Source organism: Cervus elaphus, chromosome 1, assembly GCF_910594005.1.
Source record: "Cervus elaphus chromosome 1, mCerEla1.1, whole genome shotgun sequence".
Taxonomy (NCBI): domain Eukaryota; kingdom Metazoa; phylum Chordata; class Mammalia; order Artiodactyla; family Cervidae; genus Cervus; species Cervus elaphus.
Genome location: NC_057815.1, coordinates 67311502 through 67333147, shown reverse-complemented (window position 1 = coordinate 67333147; position 21646 = coordinate 67311502). Strand labels below are relative to the sequence as shown.

The following is a 21646-nucleotide window of genomic DNA, read 5'->3' as shown; positions in this document are numbered from 1 at the left end:
GTACTCTTCTCTAGAGAATCAAAGTACAAATTTTCTGTTTCTCTAAGGAACTTTTTTGAACAGCTGTCACTGACATATGCTTCTAGATGCCAAGGCAAAGACCTAATGCGATCTCTGTTCCACATATTTTGGATTAGTAGTTAGACACTTAAACACATAAAAATCATATGGTCTGACCCTTATCTGAATCCTGAATTCCCCTTTGGTGAGTATTCCTAATAATCACTTAGCTAGTGTCTGCTGAGGCTGTCTGGAATTGAGGAAAGGAACACTGGCTGTGGAGTCACTCTACCTGAGTTCAGACCCTGGTTCCACTATTACTGGCTATACATGTCAAATTAATATTAATAAGTGCAAGGCTCAGAGTAAGTAATAAATACATTATTGTTATTAGAAGTACCTTCAGTAACAGTATATTTACTACCTCTCCTCTAATAAACACTCTGTGTTACTCCTAGCGTCATTAAAAAGAATAATTAACATAATTAATACTTAGCTGCTTCAAATATGTGTTCTTTATCCTGTTAAGGAAATAGCCTTCTAAGCATACGAAGAATCAGAAACATCTGATTAAATTTTATCAAATACCCTTTCAGCCTTTATTGAGGTAGTCACTTTTTTCCTTCCTCTATTAGTGTACTGGATTACATTTATGGATTTCCTAATATTGACCAAGTCTCACTGTCTAGAGTAAATGCTCCCTGATCTGATTACAGTGAGCAGTCGTGAGATTTATACACAATGAATATTAAGTATCTGCTTATTTCTTCATCTCTTCTCAGACTGTACAGATAATAAGCGTGAACACTCTATACAAATTACTCTTTAAAGCTCACCAGCATCTCTGTTTCATTTCATAGGCAGGGGACCATGGAAATGGATTGATGGAGCACCACTTTGAACTCCTTGTAGACAAGGTTAAAGGGCTCACCCCTCTTCAGGCCACAGTCTGGGGAGAAGCAGATTGTTATGTCCAGTACTACTTTCCAGTTCAAGACTCACAGTCCAATGTGCTGAAAGGACCTGAGTTCCTTGAAAATGGTAGGTTTGGGAGATTAGACCTTGTCATTCTTGTGTGGCTCTTTTATTGAATATACTCAGAGATTTTTCTTCCTGAGTAAGTCTTGTGTTCCTCGGTATTTCTAGTCTTAGCTGAGCAATGCAGGAGACACCCTGAGTTTTTGCTTTTCTTAAATTGTTTCTTTTAACATTTTATTTTGATTTGATTTCAGATTTATGGAAAAGTTGCAAAAATAGTACAAAGAATTCCTGTATACCCTTTACCTAAATCCATCAATCATTTACATTTTGTCTCATTTAACATCATTTATAAGCCTATTCACTCTTATCTATTAACATACAGTTGATTCTCATTATCCACCGTAATTATATTCTGTAAGGTCATCAAGAGCACTAAATTAAGAGAATACTGAACCATTGTTTCTAGGGGAAATATGTACATATACATATCTCACATAGATCATAATCTTAAATCCTAAAGCAACTTACCGTGGTAGATTCTAGTGTCTTTATTTTACAGAAGAGAAAGCAAGGTTCAGAGTGTTAGTGACTGCGGCCACCCCACTAACAAGTGCCAAGGTTGGCATTTAAACCCTGTCCAGCTGGCCTTAATGTAGAGCTCTTGCAGTACATTGTACTGTCCCTTACTACATCTATCCTCTGGTCATCTCTGAGAGCTCAAACAAGAGGACGAAGTGTCACCTTGTTTGATTGCAGCTGGGAATGAGCAAGTTGGGTGACTCAAATTTTCTGTTATTCTGAGCATGTCCTTAAGTAACTGAAAGTGCTGCCAGGATTGGTTTTGAGGTTCAAATAATGGACTTGTACCCAGGATATATAAAGCACTCTTAACAAATCAGTAGTAAAATGACAACCCAATTTAAAAACGGGCAAAGGATCTGAATAGACACTATATAGAAATGGCTAATAAGCACATAAAAAGATAGTTAATATTATTAGTCACTTGGGAGATAAAGATCAAAACAGTCACAAGGTACCACTTCATACTCGCTGAGATGGCTATATGTATAGGTTTTAAATAGATTAATAAGTACTGGTAAGAAAGTAAAGAAAATAAAGTGCTGGAGCTCTCACACACTGTCCACCAACAAAGGAATCTCTTCTGTATTATCATGGCACTTTAGGAGACCATAGCTACTAGGGAAATGGACCTTGGTAGGAGTAATGCAGTCAGAAGATACAGATTCTGGTTCCAAGTCTGTGACCTGCTAGCTCTAAGATCTTTGGATTGACTGTGTAACCTCAAGGTATCTGTACTCTCATCTGTAGCAGGAGAAATACCTGCTTTCTTTTCCCTTGGAGAAGGGAATGGCTACCCACTCCAGTATTCTTGCCTGGAGAATTCCATGGACAGAGAAGCCTGGCGGGCTACAGTCTATTGTGAGGATAAAATTGAATAATACTGGATATTAACATTCTCTCTTACTACATTTAAGATACTTGATGATGTGTTGAATTACTCTGAATTTCTTATCTTTTCCAAAGGAATCACCCTGAGGCCTTTCAGATCTGCAACCACACTCTGTGTTCCAGACCCCGTCTTTAACAGTGAACACCGTCACTCTCTCCTGTTGCCAGCTGAAGTTCCAGTGCAAAGGCTCCTGCTCAGTGCCTTCTCTGCACATGGGCTTGTCCCTGGAGGTGGAGTTCAGTTTGAAATCTGGTGCAGGTACAGTATGGACAATCCATTCCTGTGCCTAGGAAAGAAGTGCATAGTCATAGAACATCCTTCCCTTAATTAGCTCTGGTTGAATTGTAAGTAAGCAAAGTAACCCCTTCTGCCCTGTTTAATGTTATTTAAGAGCTTGGTAGTGACTCTTATCCAGCTTTTACCATAATCTGTTAAATTATTAGGCTTTAGGGAGCAGTTTGTATCTCTTGCTTCTAACCACTACTTACATTTGGAAGAGAAGTTTTCGTTTTTATCTCCTACTGTCACTTAACATGTATTAGTCACCTTTCTTCTGCTTCTCTTTTTGCCTTACATTGTTCAGGCCCTCGCTATATCATGCCTCAGCTATTGTAATACCCTCCTAACTGGTCTCTCCACTTCTAGACTCATTTCTTGTAATCTGTTTTTCCCATCACCGAAAGACTAGCCTTTGTGAAATAATAATTCCACTCACAGCACAGAACCACCTGTGCTGCAGGATGGATGTTGTCAGGGGCGGCTACTCCCAAAGGGCAAAGCCAGATGCTGATTCCTCAACAGAAAACCTGTGAGAAGCTGGGCTTTGTCTTGAACACAGAGTATAATTTATGGGGTTCCTTCTGCAGGTTATGGGCAGTAAATCCAGCCAGACACAACCACAGCTGCATACCACAAATACAGAACAATCAGGCTCCAAAGAAAACTAGATACTGAAAGCTTACCCCTGGGACAGACTGAATCATTTGTCCACCTAATTCTTTCAACTGACAGCTTGTGCTTTTGTGGCTTACAGATACTATTATCCTAATGTGAGAGACCAGATGGTTGCCAAAGGAACCTTGCCATTATCGAGGATCTGTGCCTTGGTAACCATGCAGCACCGTGAGGATGGGGGCATACAGACCTTTAATCTCCCTTTAACCCCCAGGTTTGAGAATAGGAAAGAACTGAGAAACCAATCATCAGGTAATTTAAGACATTTACCTTTCCCTTTCAAAGGCAGTATATGTGAATATCCCTTTTCTCTCTAATTTAGTGATTCTTCACATTTTGTGATACTTACCCTTTTAAGAATTTGGTAAAAACTGAGGCAGCTTCTCTTAGAAAATGAGTAGAATACATACTGCAAATTTTGAATATAATTTTAGAAAATTCATAGTTATGTAGACTATGTACATAAATGTTGCTTGTCTCATCTCGCCTTTAACTTCAGTAGCATTTGACAAGCCCTCATGACACAAATCCCAAGTATTATGTAGGTATACTCAGAGAATTATTATTCCAAGGCAACATGATGTAGGATTGGGAGAAAATAACATGAACTGGAAATTCACTGTGAGGGAAGAGAGAGTCAGGATTTAAAGTTAAAAGGGATTAGTTAGAGCTGGAGTTTTGAATTCTATCCTATTGGTTCCAGTAAGATGACCTATCCTCCAAATACATCATGAATAACTAGAATGAGCCTCATAAATCAAGTTACTCTTCCCTCTTACTGGAGAGGATCTGCCCAAACAAAAGGCTTTATCTTGTTAGATTAAGTTTGAGTTGTTCCTCCTGACTGTCACTGATCAGCTTGTTCTGTTGTTCCTTAAAGCTTTCCCTGGGGACTTCTCCGGTGGCACAGTAGATAAGAACCCACCTGCCAGTGCAGGGGCTGTGGGTTTGATCCCTGGTCCAGGAAGATTCCACATGCTGCAGAGCAAGTAGAGCTCAAGAGCCGGGACTGCTGAGCCCACGTGCTGCAACTGCTGAAGCCCGTGAACCTAGAGCCTGTGCTGCGCAGCAAGGGAAGCCACCGCAGTGAGGCGCCTGCGCACCATAACTGAGAGGAGCCCCCACTCTCTGCAACTAGGGAAAGTCCACATGCAGCACCTGAGACCCAGTGCAACCAAAACTAAGTAATCTAAAAACAGTGTTTATTTTTATTTTTGGCTGCACTGGGTCTTCATTACTATGTGAACTTTTTCTCTAGTTTCAGCAAGTGGGGGCTACTCTTTGTTAAGGTGTGTGGGCCCTCTTGTTGCAGAGCCTAGGCTCTAGGGCACATGGGCTCAGTAATTATAGCACTTGGGCTTAGTTGCCCTGCAGCACGTGGCATCTTCCTGGACCAGGGATCAAACTCATGTCCCCTGCATTGACAAGTAGATTCCCAGCCATGGGAATACCAGGGAAGTCCAGGAGAATTTTTATTAAAAGATGGCATGTGAAGGTGTTTCAGGTGGTGGTAGTAGGAGGGTGATAGAAATGTGTGAGTGTAAAAACCTTTTAAAGATTTTAGAAAACCAAGATTAGAGTCCATCTCAATTCTATAAATTAACTAGAATTACATTATGCCTGTTAGTAATGTGATTTTTGACAAGCAGTTGAATCTCTGAGCCATAGTTTTCATAGATATAAAGTGAAAATTGTGACTTCTATTCTGCTTTATTAATCCTAAAGTACAATAATATAATGTGATTCTGACCATAGACAGATTGTTTCACTGCTGAGGCCCCTTACTGTTCGTTAGGATTATAGTGTTTAATCTCTTCCTTCCTTCCTGACTAGGACTTAGGGTTTGGTAGAACAGAAGATTATTTCAACCAACCTTTTCATTTTTCCTTTCACCCTCATTCTTCAGGTTTACTGGATGTGGGCCTAAGGTACAGGCGTACTCCAAGGACAGCAGAGGGAGTTCTCGCTGCCCGAACTGTCTCCATCTCAGTCCAGATAATCAGAGCCTGTGGTTTGCAAGCAGCAGCCAAGTAAGTTCACCTTAGAAAAGCAATTCTCAAACCAAACCTTTCTCCACTGCAGTCCACATAATTTGTAATGCTCAGATAACATATAACTTCCTTGGGTACAATCTTCAGTTTATTAACCACAATTCTGCTCTTTTCTTTTTCTCTTAAGAAAGCACGTAGGAATATAAGTGAATAAACCACTTGCAAATGTTGCTGTTTTAACTGTTATTAGCAACTTAGTTCCTTGACCTTGTCCAGCAGTTTGTCCTCTACCCTGCTGCTGCTAATGTATAGTCGCATAAGTCATGTCTGGCTCTTTACAACCCCATAGACTGTAGCCCACCAGGGTCCTCTGTCCATGGGATTCTCCAGGCAAGAATACTGGAGTGGGTTGCCATTCCTTTCTCCAGGAGATCCTCCCGACCTGGGGATCGAACCCAGACCTCCCCCGTTGTAGGCAGATTACCATCTGAGCCACTAGGGAAGCCCTCTACCCTACTCACCCCTTAACCCAAGGTCAGAACCTATGCCCTCCAACCATGCCAAGACCAATCACTATTATAGATCCTCTGTAGTCTCATGTTTAGTCTGAGTATCAACTTCTGTTTTTCTGGCTCATTCCCCTTTAGTCTGTTCTCAGTACAGAAGACAGTGAGCTTATTAAAACTTAAATAGATCTTGACACACATCTACTTAAAACCCACTTAAAATGCCTTTCCATCTCATTTAGAGTAAAAGCCAGAGCCTTTTAAATGCCTGTGAGACCCCACATGATCTGACTCCATTATCTTTATGACCTCCTCTCCTCCTGGTAGTTGCGGCTCTGCTCACTTCACTCCAGCCACTGGCTTTTTCATTGCTTCTGCACACTTACTCTTCTTCCTCTCAGGGCCTTTGCCTTGCTGTTTTCTCTGCCCAAAATACTGTTTCTCTGTATAAACAGCATGGCCCTCTCTTGCCTGCATTGCTCATTCTTCTCTCTACTTTGGATGTTCTTCCTTATTTTGTCCTCTAAACAAACTTCGATTTTCGTCAAGGCTTTGCAGCCTTCCTCCATCTCTCCCTACATGTTGATAGAATTGGTGCTTTGTCCTTGTCTACTAGCTCCATGTTGCAGCACATAGCAGTCTGTTTCCATTACTTGCAGACATGAGTTTTCCTCCACTAGGCTGTGAATTCCTCTGCATGCACACACTGCCTGAACTCTTCTCTGTACCCCCACCACAGAGCATTATTCCAGCATATAACAAGTACTCGGCTAAGAAGGAGAATTAGGGACTTCCCTGGTGATCCAATGGCTAAGACTCCATGCTTCCAATCCAGGGGGCTCAGGTTCAGTCCCTTGTCAGGGATCTGGATCCTGTATGCCACAAGTAAGAGTTCATTTGCTGCAAATAAAGGGCCCATATGCCACGACTAAGACCCGGTAGAGCCAAATAAATCAGTTCAATGTAGTCGCTCAGTGGTGTCCGACTCTGAGACCCCATGAACCACAGCACGCCAGACTTCCCTGTCCATCACCAGTTTCCGGATTGTACTCAAACTCATGGACATTGAGTCGGTGATGCCATCCAACCATCTCATCCTCTGTTGTCCCCTTCTCCCACCTTCAGTCATTCCCAGCATCAGGGTGTTTTCAAATGAGTCAGTTCTTCACATCAGGTGGCCAAAGTATTGGGGTTTCAGCTTCAGCATCAGTCCTTCCAATGAATATTCAGGATTGATTTCATTAGGAAGGACTGGTTGGATCCCCTTGCAGTCCAAGGGACTCTCAAGAGTCTTCTCCTACACCGCAGTTCAAAAGCATCAATTCTTGGTGCTCAACTTTCTTTATAGTCCAACTCTCACATCCAAACATGACTACTGGAAAAACCACAGCTCTGACTAGATGGACCTTTGTTGGCAAAGGAATGTCTCTGCTTTTTAATATGCTGCCTAGGTTGGTCATAACTTTTCTTCCAAGGAGCAAGCGTCTTTTAATTTCATGGCTGCAGTCACCATCTGCAGTTATTTTGGAGCTCAAAAAAAATAAAGTCTGCCACTATTTCCATTGTTTCCCCATCCATTTGCCATGAAGTGATGGGACCAGATGCCATGATCTTCATTTTCTAAATGTTGAGCTTTAAGCCAACTTTTTCACTCTCCTCTTTCACTTGCATCAAGAGGCTCTTTAGTTCTTTGCTTTCTGCCATAGGGTGGTGTCATCTGCATATTTCAGGTTATTGATATTTCTCCCAGCAATCTTGATTCCAGCTTGTGCTTCCTCCAGCCCAGTGTTTCTCATGAGGTACTCTGCATATACATTAAACAAGCAGGGTGACAGTATACAGCCTTGACGTACTCCTTTCCTGATTTGGAACCAGTCTGTTCTTCCATGTCTAGTTCTAGCTCTTGCTTCCTGACCTGCATACAGATTTCTCAGGAGGCTGGTTAGGTGGTCTGGTATTGTCATCTCTTTCAGAATTTTCCACAGTTTGTTGTGATCCACAGTCAAAGGCTTTGGCATAGTCAATAAAGCAGAAATAGATGTTTTTTCCGGAACTCTCTTGCTTTTTCGATGATCCAGCGGATGTTGCCAATTTGATCTCTGTTTCCTCTCCCTTTTCTAAATCCAGCTTGAACATCTGGAAGTTCATGGTTCACATACTATTGAAGCCTGACTTGGAGAATTTTGAGCATTACTTTGCTAGCGTGTGAAATGAGTACAATTGTGTAGTAGTTTGAGCATTCTTTGGCATTGCCTTTCTTTGGGATTGGAATGAAAACTGAGCTTTTCCAGTCCTGTGGCCACTGCTGAGCTTTCCAAGTTTGCTGGCATATTGAGTGCAGCACTTTCACAGCATCATCTTTTAGGATTTGAAATAGCTCAACTGGAATTCCCTCACCTCCACTAGCTTTGTTTGTAGTGATGTTTCCTAAGGCCCACTTGACTTTACATTCCACCATGTCTGGCTCTAGATGAGTGATCACTCCATCGTGATTATCTGGGTCATGAAGATCTTTTTTGTATTGTTCTTCTGTGTATTCTTGCCACCTCTTAATATCTTCTGCTTCTGTTAGGTCCCTACCATTTCTGTCTTTTATTGATCCCATCTTTGCATGAAATGTTCCCTTGGTATCTCTAATTTTCTTGAAGAGATCTTTAGTCTTCCCCATTCTATTGTTTTCCCCTATTTCTTTCCACTGATCACTGAGGAAGGCTTTCTTATCTATCCTTGCTATTCTTTGGAACTCTGCATTCAAATAGGTATATCTTTCCTTTTCTCCTTTGCCTTTCACTTCTCTTCTTTTAACAGCTATTTGTAAGGCCTCCTCAGACAACTATTTTGCCTTTTTGCATTTCTTTTTCTTGGATGTCTTGATCCCTGCCTCCTATACAGTGTCACGAACCTCAGTCCATAGTTCTTCATGCCAAATAAATAAATATAAATACATTTTTTTAAAAAAGAATAACTAGATCATGATCCTGAAGCAAGCTAGCTCACTTTGGACATGAATTCAAGAAAGATGCAAATGCTGTTTAATTTGGTCCCTGTTACAACTTAAGAGTCAGAATATTTACCTGTAACTTCATAGTCGCTAAATAACTATTGGGATTACTGCCATGTGAAATCTGATGTGAAAGTAGCTGGTAATATGTTCAGTCTAATTAATACTTTTCCTCACTGAATTCTCCAAATAGACTTTTCCAGTAACCACTCAAGAACATCTTAGTGTTAGTAAGATACCAGGATGGTTTTTTAATCATGTTCTACCATATAGTCAAACTTCTGATGGTTTCTCATTGTCAGTAACAGTGGTCTCCTAATTTTAATTCTACATTCCTATTATTATAAAAAAAATTAGCATACTCTCTAAACATGTGGATACTTATTCATGTATGAGTCATCTTCATGTACTATTATACTGATATATATATTGTTAAGAGTAGTAAAACTTTAATATATGAAATAACAACTCTAGAAATTTTAATAATTTTTTTCTTATGCCCGTATAGTTTACTCTCTGAACCCCCTATATGGTACTCACTACGTTCTAGGGTAGTGGTCCACAGGATAAGGTCCAACCTGCTTGCTCAACATGGCATTCAGGGCCCTTCAAAATATCTTAATCTGAGTCTTGAAAGAAGAGTAGGAGTTAATCTAAATGCCCAAGAAAGCTGAAAATTATTCCAAAGAGAAGAACATGTGCAAAAGCCATGGAGGCATGAAACTTACATATAATGGAGTACCTGTTCTGGGTAAGACCCAGCCTATGTCAGAATCATAAACATAGTGTTAAATAAATTAATTACTATGTAATTGACATATTAAAAAGCAGAGACGTTACTTTGCCAACAAAGGTCTGTCTTGTCAAAGCTGTGGTTTTTCCAGTAGTCATGTATGGATGTGAGAGTTGGACTGTAAACTAAGTTGAGTGCCGAAGAATTGATGCTTTTGAACCGTGGTGTTGGAGAAGACTCTTGAGAGTCCCTTGGGCTGCAAGGAGATCCAACCAGTCCATCCTAAAGGAGATCAGTCCTGGGTATTCATTGGAAGGACTGATGTTGAAGGTGAAACTCCAATACTTTGGCCACCTGATGTGAAGAGCTGACTCGTTGGAAAAGACCCTGAATGCTGGGAAAGATTGAAAGTGGGAGGAGAAGGGGACGACAGAGGATGAGATGGTTGGATGGCATCACCAACTCAATGGACATGAGTTTGAGTAAGCGAGAGTTGGTGATGGACGGGAAAGCCTGGTGTGCTGCAGTCCATGGGGTCGCAAAGAGTCGGACACAACTGAGCGACTGAACTGAACTGACAGAAAGGACTCAGAATTTCAGTACTCAGATCTCAGAGAGACTGAGTAATAGATAAGAAATTCAGTAGTTTCTCTCTCTGGGAATTCATGGGGAAAGTCAGATTAGATGGCAGGCAGTTTTTTTTTAAGTCCTGCATCTGATCTGTGTTGCACTTTGAAGAAAAAAGGGCAAGAAGTCAGACCAGGCAGTGGAATGTCCTTGTAGTAGCACTCTAGTAGGCAGATGAAGATTGTCTCCTTCATACACACGTATGCTATGACATCTCTATTACTAAGAAAACACACTGTGGCACTACCACAGCCTAGATAGGAAACACATGGTCTGTGAGTGTTCTTGGTGGCCTCGTGGGAATGGTGATGTTTCTTAGGCAGTCTCCTGATTTCTGATACTACATCCTTCTCATTTCTGATATTCCTCCCCTTCTCCCCTACAGGGCTTTGGCTGAGCAGGAACCTGCTCTGCAGTTTAGTGCCACAGTCGGGGTCAATGCCTTTGTCACCACTCACCTGTCCTTCCTGCCCAAGGGAGAACAGCGCCAAACCCGGCCTGTGGCCTGTTCCTTCTGCCCCGAGTTCTCCCATCACAGTGAGTTCTCATGTAACTTGGTGACCCAGCACTGCAGTGGAGAAGCCTGTTTCCTGGCAGAGCTGTTAGAGTTTGCAGAAGTTACTTTTGCTGTTTATCATGAAGATACCAGATCAGGTGAGGACAAATGGCTCATAGCCACAATTAAAAATGTGACTGTTTTGAATGGTATAGCGTTTCCAACTTACTTCTAAAGGGTATAGCAAAAATATGTAGAATATGTATTGCGTGTGTTTAAGAGAATGTAGAGAAGTAAAGCAAATGTGTCAAGTTGTTAGCAGGTGAATATAGGTGAAGGATATATAGGAGTTCATAAGTATTCTAACTTTTCTGTATGCCTGAATTTTTCAAAGTAAAATTATTCAAGTGTGGGTATACACATACTTAATGATTTAATTTAAATGATTTAGAAGGCATTCAAGATTTGACTGGAGCAAGATGATCTCTAATGCACCTTCCAACACTGAAATTCACTGAGTGTAAATGGGTTCTCATATAGCTGTATTGTAACACAAGCCCTTTAGTCAGTAGACCACCAACTAATTTCCCTTTTTTTTTGTTTAACAGCCAGTGATATAACCAGTATCCATTCATTCAAAGATTATCTGCTTGGAGTAGTAAAGATTCCAACAAAAGATCTGCTGATCAAGAGATCTGGTAGGGATCCTGGATTATCACTTTCTAATCCTGTCCTTTCCTGTTCATTTCCCTGCTCGAGAGGATCTTGTTTGGCTCTCTTGCAAGATATGAGGGGAATAAAAAGACCCCTTAACACATACTTCTCAATTCTGCCAAATTACCTCAGAAGTTTTCTCAAAAATATTTTAAGTCCTTTGCTAGTTATTTCAGAAGTCTTCTAATAAAGCAGAGAAGCTCTAAATACTGTACTGTCAGTCATCTTCCCCCAGGAAAGGGAATGATGATGATATTACTTATAATAAATATGCCAATACCTATTGCATTATATAGCACTCTGTAAAATATTTTTTCAGATCTCATTTGAACCTCAGGGTAACTCTTACTGTCGGGGATACTAGGATTATCTTCATTTGACAGATGAGAAAATTTAGGCTCACAGAGTTTAAGTGATTTGTCAGAACCACACAGCCACGTAGTGGAGTCCTGGAAATCAAATCCAGGTTTGCCCATTCTTTTTCACTATACTCTTCTGTCTCACTGAAGAAGAAATGAGGCTGTCAGATAGAAACCCGAAAGAAGGTACAACCACCAGGACAGCAGTCTGGAAATGTTGGTCCCATCCTGCTTTTTACTAGCTCAGTGACCTTGACCTCTGAGTCCCACTTACGTTGTAGATGAAGACTGTTAATGATAACAAGTCTATGAGGTAGAACTCAGTGAGATAGGATATGTAAAGTACCTGACACATAGTAGGCATTCAGTAAACGTTAAGTTTTCTTCTTTTGCCCATCTTCCTCCCTAGGATTATATGATCTATTTTCCAGAATTTTCTCACACATCTCCCAGTTTTAACTGTGAATTGAAATTTGAACAATACTCAATAAGCAAATACTATGTGCCTGCCAGAAAGAAGTCGCTACAACTTGATAAAGGGTTCAAATCTCACTTCTGTCACTGTTTGTGATCTAGGACAAGTCGCTTCATCTCTCAGCTCCCTAAATGGAATCTCTAAAAATGGAAGTAATAAGATCTTTGCAGGATTAGTGAAGCATTCAATGAAGTTATACATGTAAAAGATCTCTGCACAGGTCTGGCCACGTGGTTTCTTTCCTTCTAAAACTTAGTACAGAGTTTGTCAGCAAATAGGCACCATCCGAGAAATCCCATCTCCACAAATTAAATTTAACCACTTGGAAATAAACCTTTTGATAATTTAGAATGTAGCGTTTGTCCTTATAGTCAGTTATTCTAAAGTGAACATTCTGTTTTGTTTCCTCCTGCCAGAAATCTCAATTATAGAATCACAGAGCCAGAGGAATGATCCTATGCAGCAGTTCTTAAGTGCTAAAATGGTGTGAAATTATTTGTGTAATTTATATTTGAGCATTTTTCCGGGCCAACTTTCGTTACTGCCAAAGGGATCTGTGACCAAATAATGTTAAGAACCACTTGGTTGTGAGGAAATTAATACCCAGTGATGAGAAATTACTAAACCAAAGCTGTAGGTTTTTAGACTAAAGTCAAGAGTCTCAAAGATGTACATTCTTATTTCAGCATCCTCGTTTTGTAAGTGAAAACTTGGAAGGCCCCCCAAAATTAAATGCCTTAAGTCATAACACCGTAAGTGACCTTTGGCAAATTCATCTCAATAAGTCTGAATCTTCTCATCTATAATTTTAATTAATAAAATCTCAGAAAATTGCTGTGAATATTATATCAGTCTATAAACTGCTTTACATAATTATGAAATCCAAAAAGCTCAGAAAATTATAAGTTTTTTTTTAATTAGTTAAGCAGCCAAACCTGACACCAACTGCTTAGTCTTTATTTTCTGACTTAGGCCGCTTCCTGATTATACAGTTTTATTGGAGCACACTGTGCCCATTCATCTGCATATCATCTATGTCAACTTTCTCACTACAACACAATTGAATAGCTGCAACAGAGACTATATGGCCAAAAAGCCTAAAATATTTACCATCTGCCCTTTTAGAGAGGAAGTTTACCAACCCCTGACCTACATGACCACTGACTAGTACATAGTATTCAATTTATGTACCATATTAATTTCTAAAATCTGAAAATTTTTAAAATTGTAAACAAATCTGATGCTGAAGATTCTAGATAAGATATTATGAATTTATAATAGGTGGATTGTAGACTTTAAAGCCAGCTGTACCTGGATTCAAAGCCTAACTATATGGCCTAGTAGCTGTAACAACTTGGGAAGGTCTCTGAGCTTTCATTTGCGCATCTGTAAAGTATGGATTATTGTCCTGTTTAAGCCTTCCTCAGCAATCAATGCAAAGAAATAGAAGAAAACAGTAGAATGGGAAAGACTAGAGATCTCTTCAAGAAAAGTAGCGATACCCAGGGAACATTTCATGCTAAGATGGGATCAATAAAGGACAGAAATGGTAGGGACCTAACAGAAGCAGAAGATATTAAGAAGTGGCAAGAATACACAGAAGAACTGTACAAAAAAGATCTTCACGACCCAGATAATCACGATGGTGTGATCACTCACCTAGAGCCAGACATCCTGGAATGTGAAGTCAAGTGGGCCTTAGGAAGCATCACTATGAACAAAGCTAGTGGAGGTGATGGAATTCCAGTTGAGCTATTTCAAATCCTAAAAGATGATGCTGTGAAAGTGCTGCACTCAATATGCCAGCAAATTTGGAAAACTCAGCAGTGGCCACAGGACTGGAAGAGGTCAGTTTTCATTCCAATCCCAAAGAAAGGCAATGCCAAAGAATGCTCAAACTACCACACAGTTGCACTCATCTCACACGGGAGCAAAGTGATGCTTAAAATTCTCCAAGCCAGGCTTCAGCAATACGTGAACCGTGAACTTCCATATGTTCAAGCTGATTTTAGAAAAGGCAGAGGAACCAGAGATCAAATTGGCAACATCCGCTGGATCATCGACAAAGCAAGAGAGTTCCAGAAAAACATCTACTTCTGCTTTATTGACTACACCAAAGCCTTTGACTGTGTGGATCACAACAAACTGGAAAATTCTGAACGAGATGGGAATACCAGACCACCTGACCTCTTGAGAAACCTGTATGCAGATCAGGAAGCAGAACTGGACATGGTGGAGAAGGAAATGGCAACCCACTCCAGTATTCTTGCCTGGAAAAGTCCATGGACAGAGGAGCCTGGCGGGCTGAAGTCCATGGGATTACATGATTGAGCATGTGTGCACAAGGGTGGAGGGAGATGGGTTGGTAGCAATAAAGTGGTAGAACTGATAAAAAATAAAAAAGAACTGGACATGAAACAACAGACTGGTTCCAAATAGGAAAAGGAGTACGTCAAGGCTGTATATTGTCACCCTGCTTATTTAACTTATATGCAGAGTACATCATGAGAAACGCTGGGCTAGAGGAAGCGCAAGCTGAAATCAAGATTGCCGGGAGAAATATCAGTAACCTCAGACATGCAGATGACACCACCCTTATGGCAGAAAGTGAAGAAGAACTAAAGAACCTCTTGATGCAAGTGAAAGAGGAGAGTGAAAAAGTTTGTTTAAAGCTCAACATTAAACAAACTAAGATCATGGCATCCTGTCCCATCACTTCATGGCAGACAGATGGGGAAACGGTGGAAACAGTGGCTGACTTTATTTTTCTGGGCTCCAAAATAACTGCAGATGGTGATTGCAGCCATGAAATTAAAAGATGCTTACTCCTTGGAAGAAAAGTTATGACCAACCTAGACAGCATATTAAAAAGCAGAGACATTACTTTGTCAACAAAGGTCTGTCTGGTCAAGGCTATGGTTTTTCTTGTGGTTATGTATGGATGTGAGAGTTGGGCTATAAAGAAAGCTGAGCACCGAAGAATTGTTGCTTTTGAAGTGTGGTGTTGGAGAAGACTCTTGAGAGTCCCTTGGACTGCAAGGAGATCCAACCAGTCCATCCTAAAGGAGATCAGTCTTGGGTATTCATTGGAAGGACTGATGTTGAAGGTGAAACTCCAATACTTTGGCCACCTGATGCGAAGAGCTGACTCACTGGAAAAGACCTTGATGCCAGGAAGGATTGAGGGCAGGAGGAGAAGGAGGTGACAGAGGATGAGATGGTTGGATGGCATCACCGACTCAATGGACATGGGTTTGGATGAACTCCGGGAGTTGGTGATGGACAGGGAGGCCTGGTGTGCTGCAGTTCATGGGGTTACAAAGAATCAGACACAACTGAGCAACTGAACTGAACTGAACTGAATCCTCAAAACTTGACAGGGTTATCAAGAAAAGATGTAGTATATATAAGGGCTTCAGGTGGCACTAGTGATAAAGAACCCGCCTGCCAATGCAGGAAACATAAGAGACGTGGGTTTGATCTCTGGGTCGGGAAGATCCCCTGGAGAGTGGCATGGCAACCCCTGAAGTATTCTTACCTGGAGAACCCCAGGGACAGTGGAGCCCGGTGGGCTACAGTTTAGGGTCACAAAGAGTTGGACACAACTGAAGCAACTTATAGCACAGTATGTATAAAGTATAAGAGAATTTCTGACACATAGTAGATACCCAGTAACAAGTAGCTAATATTTAAAATTTTTATTTGAAGTCTAGTGCCTGGTCCTCTGTATGTGTTCAGTAAGTGGCAGTTCCCTTGGTAAAAGACCCATGGCTAGACATCTCTCAGATCTCCTGATCCTGTCCCATGCCTTCTCCATTGTACTCATCGTATCATGATAATATTTCCTCTTTCAGAGCTCTTCCAGAACCATTATCTCATTTGACAATCATAATACTTTTGTCTGGTAGGCAAGATTGGCACTGTTTTTCCCATTTGTCAGGTAATGAAATAAGGCTAAAAGATATTAATGGCTTACCCAGACTAAACCACTAGTTTTGGGCTGAGCCAAGGAGAAAATTCAGATCTTCTGGCTCCTAACCGTTGTTCTTCCACCTGATTTCATTGTCTTTCAGTGGTCAGATGAAACAGACTTCAGTTCACTGTGGGTTTGTGTTTTCTTTTCTATCTTGAACCAGGGTGATGGTGGCTCTTAGGCAGAAAGTGGGTTAGTCTTTTTACTTTTAAAACAATAATTGAAAATCTTCCTTTTCTCTCATAAGGGATCACAGGATGGTATCCTATCATTTTCCCAGAAGAGGGGGTCCTGCCTCATGGCTTGGAACTCATGCAGAAGATTGTGGGTGGTCTGGAGCTTTCGGTTTCCTTCACCCATCCTGGAGACAGAGAGCGGGTATTGGAAGCTGCTGAGCTATTGGGCTGGAGCTTTGAGAATAATCTGAAGGATTCTGTCAAGATGGATGAAGAGGAGCCAGCCACTGTCACCATCTCCACCCCAAGGCTCTGGCTGCCCATCCATTGCGTGCTGCTTGCCGGCCACAACCACATTCATAAGAATACATATTGCTACCTCCGCTACAAGCTGTATGATCAGGAAGGCTTTTGGACCCCTCTCAAGAAGCCTAAGGAATCTACAAACAAAAAGCAGGTCATGGTTACTTTCAAGGCATCCAAAAGAGCAGAAGTCACTCGGAACCCATCACTGCTTTGGTACTTCAGAGAGGAGAGGTTAGAGATCCAAGTGTGGCGGGCTTATGGCAATGAGAGTGTGGAGAGGCCCCACCAGACAGACAGCTGGATTGGCTCAGCCTATGTGGACTTGACCAGACTTGGGGAGAGGCCAGCAAGGACGCTCACTGTCAGTGGTAAGTGATGAACAGCCTTAGCTCTTGTGGTTTGAGCGCCTCTGTTCTGTGACAAGCACCATGTGAGATACCCTCTATGACATTATTTTATTTGGTACTCCCAGAAATCTATGAGACAGATATCAAACTCGTTTTTCAGTCATGAAAATGGAGGCTCAGGTAGGTTGGGTAAGTGCCCAAGGTCACATATTAGTAAGTATTCTGTCCATTATTGCATGTTGAAAGATTAATAGTAATTTAGTAATGCTTCTTGAGAGTAAAGAGATTTCTGAAAGAGGTCTGCTTTAAGAAGGGCATTATCTAGTGACATTATACCTTAGTGGAGCCTAAGGTATACTGTCTAAGATCTAAGAACTGGCTCTGAACTTTTGTAGCCTTAAAGTACATCCAAATTCATCAGATTGTTATACCTAACACAGTGCCTAGAACACTAAGTCTGCAGTTAATACATGTAAAATAAGAATGAGTGAATTTAATCCCATGTATAAGAGCCTATATGATAATCTAAAATGTTAGTTTTTAAATACACTGAGAAGTGTACCTGCTAATGAGATTAGGATATCCTTTCTCTCTGGTCAACACATCTTAGAATCAGAAAATCTACATGGTAATTAACTGGTTCACAAGACAGAAAGGAAAAAAATTAGTATTTTGCAAGTGGCACTATGGGTGCTTTTCTTTCAAGCATTTGTTCAGTATTTGCTCTATGTACATGACCCTGGAAATTCAAAAGATACGTCAAAAATAGTTAATGAGCTCGTTGTCTAATGGGAGAGTAGAGTAGTAAATACATACAGTGAAGTGTAAGAACTATGAAAAGGTATTCTCAGTGGCCCTGTGGGAGCACAGGGACACAACAGATCTTTGGTCCAAGGATGACATGTCAGTGGAAGTGATGCCTGACCTGAGTTTCAAAGGATTTAGAAATAAGAAAAGGGGGAGAAAACAGTTTTCTAAATGGGAACAGCATGGGTGAAGGCACAGAGGAGGAAGCAGCCTGATACATTTTAGGTCTTGTAAGTAATTTGGTGCTGTTGGATCACAGGATATATAGGTTGGGAAATGGTGGGGAAAGAAGCTAGAGAGGTGAGCAGGAGGATTGTGTGGGAAGCCTCTTCTAAGCAGGAGAGTTTAGGCTTTTTTCTCAGAGCTATGGAAAGCTATTTTAATGAGTTCTGAATAGAAGAGTGACTCAGCTTTACTTTATAGAAAAATAAGTCTGGCAGCTATGCTACAGAATGAATTGAAGATGACCAGACTAGACTCTTTACAAATGTCATATTTATAAACCTTAATATTCCTGTAAGGTAGTTTTCCTCACTATACAGTTGAAGAAACTGGGTCACAACCCTGTCTTAGCTCTGTTAGCCTTGTGCTCCTACGCTGTTACTGAGCAGGTAGCCCAAGCTAAAGGAGGACTGAGTATCAGGGTGATCATCCTAGATTCTCTGATTCTCTCTGGACCCAATAGGTATAATTATGACTCTGGTGAGCACCTCATCAAATGCCGTGTAGAGTCACTTCAGAGAGACTACAGAAAAAATCCTTGAAGTATGCAGAGCTCACTTGAACTAAAGTTCATAAAAATAGGCTTATAACTTCACTCTGCTGAAGCAGGTGGGTTTGAGAAACTGAATATAGATTTAAGGATCAGAACTTGAACATAAAAAATTATTTCCCCACTCCCCGACTCCTGTCAGCTTTTTATCCACTTGTAAAAGGGCCTTATACAAAGTGTAGCATTTTATGTTTATTGAATGGGTTGCAATCAGTTCATCTAATCATCCATCCAACCATCTTTCCAAGTACTATTAAATTTCTTGAGGATAAGGATTTAACAGTGTTGCTTTTGGTATCTTCCTTTCTATGACTTGCCCTTATTTTGTGCCTGTGATAATCCTCATAATCTACACATTGCATGGGGAAAAAACAGGTTGCCTAAAAACAGAAAAAGACAGGGAAGACTTTCTCTTATTGCAATCTGTGAATCAGTAAAGTCCATTTTCCTGAATTGTTTATTGTTGTTCAGTCGCTAGATCATTTCCAACCCTTTGTGACCCCATGGACTGCAGCAGCACATCAGGCTTCCCTGTCCTTCACTGTTTCCTGGAGTTTGCTCAGATTCATGTCCACTGAGTCTGAGGCTATCTAACCATCTCATCCTCTGCTGCCCTGTTAATTGGAATGAGTCTTATGAAGCAAACTTTGAGATTCTGAAGGAACTATTAGTGCCCTCTGCTCTATAAATAAATCTCATTTTAATACCCAGCAAACCAGAAAAGTTATATCCCTGGGTTTAAATCTGCCACTTATTGGAAAAGTCATCTTGCCAGGTTACTTAACCCCTCTGAGATTCTAGCACATGAAAAATACTCAATAGATACTCCCTTTTCTTTTTGCCTCCTGCCACCACCTCTTTCCCTTACAAATGATCTTCAGGGCTACTGCCAAAACCTATTTATTTGGTGAAACAGGCTAAATTGAGCATCAAGTCAGATTCCTAATAAGAGGCCTAAGAAGAGGAAACAGTGGGACTTATGGAAGAAAAGACAGGCTACTCTTGATTTCATCAAATGTTAAACTTTTAAGAGACTCCAGAAGTCATTTAAGTCTAGCTACCCCCTCTGCTCATGGATTCCTTCTATGGCAGCTGTGCCTGATAGTCATTCAACTTTGGCTTAAAATCCAGCCTCTCACTGCTTTCCATTATTTCAGATAGAGTTGGGGGGTTGCGGGGGAGACAGTAAAAACTCTCACAGTGTATATTAACCCCACAGTTTCTTTTGCAAATTGGTATGTTAGGGCCTGTGGCCCTACCAAACAAGAGAGGACCACAAGCACCCTCAGTGAACATCTCCAGGTTTAGAAAGTGTTCCTGCTTGCCTCAATTTATTCTCCTCCATCCTCTTGCAGGTGTTTATCCCCTATTTGGACGAAACGCTTCCAACCTCTCGGGAGCTGCCTTGAGAGTTCATGCGGTTCTTTCCTCTCTTTCTTCACACCCTGGGCCCACTCATGAGCTGGACTCCATGGACTGCAGCAGCCACAGTGAGTCTGAGCAGGTCCCCAGAGGAATTGATGAGATCCAGCTCTCTCCACCACATGGCCACCAGAAGTCTCCAGCCTCCACCCAGGTCCCCTGCAACACCACCACTGCTGAAGTCTGCCCAGCCCAGGAGGGCCCTCCTGAGTCAGATGGAACTTTCACAGTCAGCATTCTGGTAGAGAGAGCAATGCACTTAAGCTTGAAAGGTATGTTCTTCTCACTTATCTATAAATAGGTATCTGACTCTGCAGGCTACAGTCCTGTCTTCATAAATCTTTCTAATCATGACAGGGTCTGGAGGAATTGCTAATCATCTTAATCAGTAATAATTATATTTCTCAAGCCTAAAGGTTTAAGCAGTATGAAAGCCTTTCTGAACCTAAGTGGACCTTGTTAGTTATCTTAATTTTGTATATCATAAATTCCTCAGTCCAGAAACCAGAGTATCAACTTAGATACACCTCTTTTTCTTTTTCACCATCAAATCCTCAGATCCATTAAATTGCTGTGTTTCTGAAATTTCTGTTAGATCTCTACCTTTGTCTCTATCCATACCAACTTTGTCCCTCTTCAGTATAGGGCCAAGGATTCTTAGCACTGGATCCATAAACCCTCAGGAATCCAAGGATTCAAGTCAGGGTAGATGATCTTGGATAGGAAAATAATTACATCTTTATTTTTATTAACCTCTAACTAAAATTGAGGCTTTCCAGGTAGCCTAGTGGTAAAGAATCTGCCTGCTAAGCAGGAGATACGGGTTTAATTCCTGGATCAGGAAGATCCCCTGGAGAAGGAAATAGAAACCCACTCCAGTATTCTTGCCTGGAAAATCCCGTGGACAGAAGAGTCTGGCGGGCTACAGTCCATGGCATTGCAAAGAGTTGGACACGACTTGGTGACTAAACAGTAGTACAGCAGCAACTAAAATTGAACATTTCTTCCAATTGTGAGTGTAGGCAATAGAGCCTAGTAATATTAACAGTACCTGTGATGCTGTCAACTATAGAAATCACAGGTATTTTCATATCCCATTTTAGTTACTGCAGTTATCTTGGAATGTCGTTTATTCCTGTCATTACTGCAAAATTACAGTAGTTATTAAACCAAAGTAATTATTAAACCTAAAACTTAATCTTGTATATTAATAAAACACATATATTGCTGTGTCCCAATTTTTTAATGTTTTGGTAACTTTGATTTCTTTGTAATCTTATGTATTTTACATTATTCATTAAAAAAAAAAAAAAAAAAACTACTACTAGAAGCAGCCCACAGACCTCCGCAGATGGCCGGAGTGCTCCATGGCACGAGGAACCCCTGCCCTACATTTTTCTCGCCCTCCCCCTACTTTTATTCAGCCTTGTAATCTCTCCTAAAATTTCCCCTTTTGCCATCACCCTTCTCTTTTGCCTGCTTAATTCTGATTCCTCTCTCAAGACTCAGCACAAACTTCACCATTTACCAGAGTT

At 40.9% G+C, this 21646-nt stretch overlaps 1 protein-coding gene across 4 annotated transcripts in view; it reads left to right on the top strand.

Annotated features, from left to right (window-relative positions):
• C2CD3 (C2 domain containing 3 centriole elongation regulator) overlaps positions 1-21646 on the top strand; it is a 118716-nt gene that overhangs the window by 51822 nt on the left and 45248 nt on the right. For all 4 annotated transcript variants that reach the window (XM_043906927.1, XM_043906939.1, XM_043906934.1 and 1 more), the window contains exons 17-24: positions 861-1041; positions 2527-2710; positions 3486-3658; positions 5313-5436; positions 10650-10918; positions 11369-11458; positions 16529-17131; positions 20045-20383. In XM_043906927.1, the coding sequence (XP_043762862.1) occupies positions 861-1041; positions 2527-2710; positions 3486-3658; positions 5313-5436; positions 10650-10918; positions 11369-11458; positions 16529-17131; positions 20045-20383 (1963 nt within the window). The remainder of the gene's footprint in view (positions 1-860; positions 1042-2526; positions 2711-3485; positions 3659-5312; positions 5437-10649; positions 10919-11368; positions 11459-16528; positions 17132-20044; positions 20384-21646) is intronic.